This window comes from Contarinia nasturtii, unplaced genomic scaffold (genome assembly GCF_009176525.2).
Source record: "Contarinia nasturtii isolate CC-2019 unplaced genomic scaffold, AAFC_CNas_1.1 Cnas_scaffold_3362, whole genome shotgun sequence".
Lineage (NCBI taxonomy): Eukaryota > Metazoa > Arthropoda > Insecta > Diptera > Cecidomyiidae > Contarinia > Contarinia nasturtii.
In genome coordinates this window covers 3,007-10,027 of record NW_022200665.1, presented here as the reverse complement: position 1 = coordinate 10,027, position 7,021 = coordinate 3,007, and the positions used below count along the sequence as shown (strand labels likewise).

The 7,021-nt window shown below is 33.3% G+C and overlaps 1 protein-coding gene across 1 annotated transcript; it reads right to left on the bottom strand.

Moving 5' to 3' along the window:
- Positions 1-362: 362 nt before the first annotated feature.
- LOC116350042 (sodium/potassium/calcium exchanger 4-like) lies at positions 363-5,408 on the bottom strand. Its single transcript, XM_031781758.1, has 8 exons — positions 4,497-5,408; positions 2,646-2,765; positions 2,442-2,578; positions 2,009-2,018; positions 1,653-1,933; positions 1,464-1,575; positions 906-1,331; positions 363-819 (listed from the first exon to the last, which is right to left on the bottom strand). The coding sequence occupies exons 1-8, from the start codon at positions 4,573-4,575 to the stop codon at positions 392-394; spliced, it is 1,593 nt and encodes a 530-aa protein (XP_031637618.1). The 5' UTR covers positions 4,576-5,408; the 3' UTR covers positions 363-391.
- Between the last annotated feature and the right edge of the window lie 1,613 nt (positions 5,409-7,021).

Sequence of the window (7,021 nt, the reverse complement as noted above, 5' to 3'; positions counted from 1 at the left end):
GCATCAATATTGTTTATTAGATTTTATGGCATTTTCTTTATGCACTGAAGTTTCTGAGTACATCGCAAACACGAACATTTTCCATTGATTATTCATCGACCGAACAACTTGTCTTTGATTTAATTTTTCAGTTTAAATGCAACATTGCTCCATATGCAGGTCATGTGAAGAAGAATACGAATAAATTACATGAGAAAAGAGAGACCCAATCAAATTTGATGCATGTCAGCCGCAAAATGGAAGGAATTAAAGCAAAACAATTGAAGAATTGATGGATCGTTTCGGAAAACTTAAACAAGTTTTTGGAAAACATTTTCCTTAATAAAACGTACATATTTTATTATTTCAAAAAAAAGCTATAAAAAATTGTATATCTATTATATCTAAGAGGTTATGAACAACTTGCTGTTGAACTAAATACATTCATTTCCAGTAGAATGCCAAATGTAATGCAAACCATGTAAACACTAATGAGTGAGATACCAACAGATCGTTTCAGACGATATTTAGACAGTGTAAGTACAACATACAATGAAATAACGGCAAGTAAAAGCAATAGAATGTTGTATTCGGTGCTGTTTGGATTGAGTAGAATCGATTGTTTATCGGGACTGTTTCGATGTAGAACATTTTTGATAAGCCATGGTATGCCAAGTGACATTAAAATGGCCAATGAATTGGCGCCCAGTGAATTCGATACCCCCACACCGCCTTCATTTTTTCGAATCATTAATACACTCGATATACCTTCGGGTAAACAACCACCGGCTGCCAAAAATGTCAAACCCATCACGGCATCTGGAATTTTAAATGTAAAACCTGAAAAAATGCGATAAAAGATAAACAAACGATTAACGTCAGATTTCAAGGTCAATTCCATTAGGTAAAGGCCAATACGGCCGTACCGATAACAGTAAGCATCCAAACAATCATGTACGCATTCAGACCGATCCACAAGATGCACATCACAAACGTAACTGGATATAGGCGTCGATATGTTTTTGGATTCGGTATGGAAATGGTGAGAATGAATTTTATTGGCCAAGTATAAATCCACCATAATGTTTTTAAGCGATTTGCAAGCGGTACTCGCCATAGACTTTTACGAACTTTATTCACATTCTCAACCGTTTCGCATTTCGTATAAATCATAAAAATCGGATTGTTGTCGATCGATGACTTTGATAAAGTTCGTTCCAATTTTTCGGCCTTTTTTCGAATTGCTGTCACTGGCGATTTGTCGGTCTGAGCATCGGTTTTCGTTTCGCACGGTTGCTGAGTTACCACAATCACATTTCGGAAATTCTTCTCCATGAACGACGACGGCAAATCTATGGATCAGCATAAAAAATGAATCAGGATACAAATCGGAAATTAGAATGTATATTGAAATTGTCTATTTTGTAAATGCAGTCTCATACACACACTTTCGATCCATCACACATACACTCACGTTCACTCACCGTAGCTGCTAACTTGGCAACAATTTAAATAGTGCTCGAGAAACCATTTCACCCATGGCATTATACGCTTATTTTGAAATAGTATCACAAAATAGACGAAAAACAAGATAACCTAGCAAATGAATATAAAAAAAACACGTTGCATACTATTTGTTTTGTTTCATATAATTTCAGTGTATACTTCTGTACCATTGTAATGGTCTCACTTAATGTGATTTGATTATCCCATGCAAATACGAACAATATCACAATGTTGAAACTGTACAGTATTGTGTCACGTGTAATTGGCCACCAATCTAACTGAACGGGTTTCGATGCTGCAAGCGAAGCAACGGCTGCAACTCCCAATGTATTGAACATCAATGAGCCAATTATTGTACCGAGACCAATGTCCGATTCGGTAATGAATGTACTGATTACATTCGTAAAGAACTCGGGCGTTGTTGTTGCAACTGCCATGAATGTTGCTGCTGCTCGTTGGAAATTATTTGGAAAAGACAAGTATAGTTCGACTGAACTTTTGTCTTCATTGAAAAATCACATACCTGCCAAATCCTGTTCAAATACAAAAAGAAACACATTGTCTCATATACAAAATTGAGATGAGGTGGTACATTTTACATGAATGAAAATCATATGATACTCATTTTCTCTGAAGGGGTTTTTAAACTATTGAATTTTGAATTTATTGTTATTTCATTTGTAATAAAGGTGCCTGGATTAGGATTTTAAATTAGAAATCAACTTTTTAATGATGTTTTTTTTTATTCGAAATGTCTGCTTTATCATCGTTAATCTTTTATCGTATCGTTCGACACTTAAGAGTACAAAAAATGCAAAGTTGTAAAAATGTACGAAATTTTTTTTTGGAATCATGGATGAGGAAAGAGATATCGATTTTAATTAATGTGTGAAATTATTGTCCAAATTTCAGCGGTGATTCCCAGTGAAATGTGAAAAAATGAATTTTTTTCAAACCTTTGGTATACTGAGATCCTCACAAATGCATTCGACCGATGGCAAAAAGTAATCATTGCACACAACCGCCAACAATGTAAAAAAGTACACGGCCGCTGCTATGTGTAAGACGATTGCACCACGCAAACGTTGCTCATCTATTAGAGGGGATTTTTCACAGGTAATCTACCAAGTGTTATCAATAAAAAAATTGTGTTTTTATACCTGTGAAAAAATCTTCCGGGAACTCATCCATTGACGACGATGATGAAGTATCATTATCACACACATTTGTTGATTCCTTGGCTGAATACGAAAGTACTTGAATTCGAGTACTCTCTTGACCTACGAAACATAGACTTAAATTTTGAGCACTTGTCCGTCAAAACAAATTGATTTCGAATCAAAAGTGACGATAACGAAAGAGATTATTTCTATTTGTCTATTTAATTATTGAACCTATTCTACGGATTTTGAATTCCGATTCAAACAATTATTTATTTTTGGCACAGTTATTGTGTCTTGAAAAACGAAAATGACTTTCAATTTCTACATCCGGGCTATGGTAGTATACGTTCTATTTTTATTGAATCCGACATTTAAATGTCTTGTTATGAACTAAATGAAAAACGTTGCATTGCCCCACATGTATTTAATGAAATCAATCGATTGTTATGAAGAAAAGTAAAACCACTTCAATCCATTGTCATTTTTCAATGAAAAAGTACACACTTCATTGCAATGCATTGAATAATTTATTGATACGGTTAACATGGGGCGACTTCAGCGACTATCATATATGCCGCAAACTATCTTATCATGAGTGCATTCTGTCACTATATTTGTTGATTTATATAGCTTGTCGACCAAATATATTATTGAGAATTTTTCTATTAGTCAGAAATCTTGGCTATTTCTCTTGGACAAAAGTTACATTCACTTAGAGCTGTTCAATAGTGTTCATGTAAGAACTTGGTTTGTAATAAGTAACTATTTGATGTGAAAAGTATATGCTATAAATGTGAGAGTTTTTGTTCGAACAAAAGTTTACGTAACTGTAAATTTATAAAAAATGTAATAAGATTCGTCAGGCGCCAAAAATTATTTGCTTCAAACAGCTAATTTGCGTCAAAATGCATTTTTGTTTATTTCATTTGAATTTTGGCCACTTCCAGGAACCAATCGATTTATTTGTAAACTGCATTTTGAAAATTATGTACAATAGCGACGCTGAAAAAAGGTGACCACTCCCTCTCTGTGCTTTAGTAAGCTGTACAAACAATATGATAGACAAAATGTCTAGGAAAATTGTTATTTCGTTCCAATTCATCATAAATATTCAATATTGTCTCGGCGCCACAAATATGCCGCGCAAAGCATAGAAAACGATAAATTGCAATTTGCAATGCATTGCATACTATTCCACTTTACTCAGTGCGAGTATGTTTTCGCGTTTTTTGCTTTTTCGAATTCATAATAATAAATGTTTGAAATCGCGCATCAATTTTAAATTGAAAACGTTCAATGCAATTAAGATTATTTTTTTTATGTTTCACTATTTAAAAGCGCGCGACGTTGAACCATAAAACGTTTCAAACGGCACGTTCGCATAGATCAAATAATACGAATGAATCAAAACAGGCAGTTTATGGCCCAACTATGTGAGAAGAATGGCATAAAATAATATATAAAAACAAATAGAAGAGATACAGAGCACACGCAAACGGAACTGATGAAAGAAATGTGCCGAAACATCGATGGCAATAATGAATTGAAAATTTTCCGAAATTGAGTCTGGGCTATATTTTTATTTTATGTTTGTTGTGTGTGTATGAAGAACCATTTGGTTGGTTATCACGAATTATGTATGTATGTGCACCTGTGTGTTTATTGGATTTTCATGAGCGTTAAATTTGAATGATGTTATATTATGTTGTGGCACGAAACGAGCTTAACAGCAATTTGCACGTTTTGGACGAAGTTTATAACATTCGATGGATATTTCACTTTTCTTGTTGTTTTGTGCCCTCTTTTATTGGAAAACTTTTTGAAATTACTTAAATAAAAATGTTTAACCTTGACTGGTGGCCAGTGTTGCTAGTGTCGATGATGCACACAACACAACAATTATCAATACAATCCAATTCGATTTCATATTTTTACTGCACTTTCACAAATTCACTTCACAATTGATACTGATGATATTTTTACGTTTGCCAATCGTCCTTGTTCTGATTAACATTTAATCATTTGGAGCCGTTTCAAAAGATATCGTTCTTCAGTTAAATAAGTTTCAAGATAAAAATTAGGTTACAGATTTTCTTTGTGCAACAATAGATTTTGTACTTTTGGGACGAAAACTCTTCAATAATAATAGACTTTCTTTCAGTGATAATAAATCGGCTTACTTCAGTTTAATACATATTGGCACAGATCAAATTTGTCACGTAATGATACGATTAACTGATTATTTTTGTAGATCTGATCAAACTAGGTGAAGTGATTCATTGAAATGGAATCGAAAAATATTTGTTGAACGATATCTAAAACTATAACCACTGGAATTTATATACAATTACTGGTGTTCTTTCTTCGTCTTTCATTTAATTGCCGAAATGTTAACACGCCGATCGTAAAAATGATTGTGTTGTTTCAACCGCAAATAGACTTGATATCGGGTTCAATTTGTATAGATTGCGAAACAATTGATTATTGATTGAATCGGATAACATGGGTTCCCCGAGCCAGAAAAAAGGCAACACTTAATTACAAACAACAAAGAATCGCGCGCTCACAACCTCGCTGATCAATCAACAATGAATCCGCCATGAATTCGGTTTGAGTATGAAAAGATCCGTGCTCTTTTTCTTATCTTTGATAAGCTAATTTAAGCGAATAATAAACGTTGAACAATTTGGTACCAAATAGCAACAATTAAACGAAAGTCAAAGTCAAACAATGAATTTGAAATAGCTCTGAAATAATTATTTTTACTATTTCTTGTGTGGCGCGAGCGCACATACGATAGGCACACATTCAACTGATGAGTGGAGAAACGTAAAAAAAACACATACCGTTTATTTGTGCACAACAATCATAATTATTGTCTGCTATCTGTCTAATGAACTATCTTTGAAGTAAGGCGACGATAAAACGACGTAATCGGAGCAAACTACACGGATGTTACACGAACAACTAATTTCTAGTGCATTTTTTAATCAGCTGACTTACAGCAGACACAATTATGAATAATTAAATATTCTGAACAGGTGATAAATCATACTATTTGCAACTCGAGCTATTTTCTTCGATTTTTTTTTCGCTTAAAATTGTTGTGGTGACAATATTTTCACAATCACGTTGTTGTTGATCAACATTTTAACAACTCATTAGAAATTTTTATTAAAATTGACCATTTGGTATTTGATGGGCAACATTAGGAAAATGAATATTGGTTGAAAATAGATTAGTTTTGAAGAGGCAAAGGAAATCATAACACCGATAAATACTGAACATGATTACGAAATAAATTAGCCAATGGCACGTATACTCGATTCATGTACAGTTTTAAATCATTTTCAATCAACTGAGATAGCGTGAACTATATTAAAAGATCAAATCGATCGACCTTTTGTGCACACTTTATTTTTATGTGCCAATCATCGTTGGAATGATTATTATGAATAGAGACGACAATTTAGAGTGATTACGGTTGTAAAGCAATACTACTCGGTTATATATTTCCATTCACTTCCGTATCACTTTTAATTTTGTTCTTTTTTTGAGTAAATACAAATATTTTGGTACAATAAAATCATTTAAGAAATATTTAGCAGCATCTACCCAAGCACTCAATTCCACCGTTCGCCCGGGGTTCTTACACCGTGCGTAAGCTACGAAAATACGAAAAAGAATACGAAGTGAGATTGGGAAAATTTACGTTGAATTCATTGAGACCTTTTGGAATTTTCATAAATGTTTGTAAACTAATCCATATAAGTTTAAGCTCTCGTCCAATAACATCGATTAGAGGTGTTTACAATGATTTTCAATCGAACATTTATATAGTTTTGATTGCTTTTATATTTTGAGAAAGGTTCAAAATTAAGAAACTACGAATTTTCATATTATGAAATTTTTGAATTTTAACCGGTATTATACCGTCAAATTTCATGAAAGATTTCGTATTGCGTGTACCGAGTAATAACACTATTAACTTTATATGGTTTACTTTTTAAATCTATATAGTCATTTTGTATTTGCTTTTTGGTTTGTAGGGCATTCATCGAATGCTGAATAACGTTGGACTAAAGTCGTGTTGATTTGCTACAATAAGCGAGAATAATGTTGTAGTGTAAAAGAAATGTGATCAATTGTATCGATGCCAACTTCGTTTGCCAACGTTTGTCTTAGAATCGATACAATTAATCATATTTTCTTTCTCTTTCTTCCATCTCGATAGTATTATCTGTTTCGAATTTCAATGCGACAACATAACCGAATCAATGCTAAACGGTCGGATTGGATTTATTTGTGTGTCGATGTTTGAGACGACACCAAATCTATGATTTGTTTGCACACGCTCACACGTGTACACAAAT

Excerpts from the sequence above, each read along its gene's own strand:
- LOC116350042 (XM_031781758.1), bottom strand. The coding sequence starts at position 4,575 with ATGAAATCGAATTGGATTGTATTGATAATTGTTGTGTTGTGTGCATCA. Across the intron at positions 2,766-4,496 it reads AACACTGGCCACCAGTCAAG|GTCAAGAGAGTACTCGAATT; the intron begins GTTAAACATTTT and ends TATGTTTCGTAG. Across the intron at positions 1,576-1,652 it reads TAAGTGAGACCATTACAATG|GTTATCTTGTTTTTCGTCTA; the intron begins GTACAGAAGTAT and ends TTCATTTGCTAG.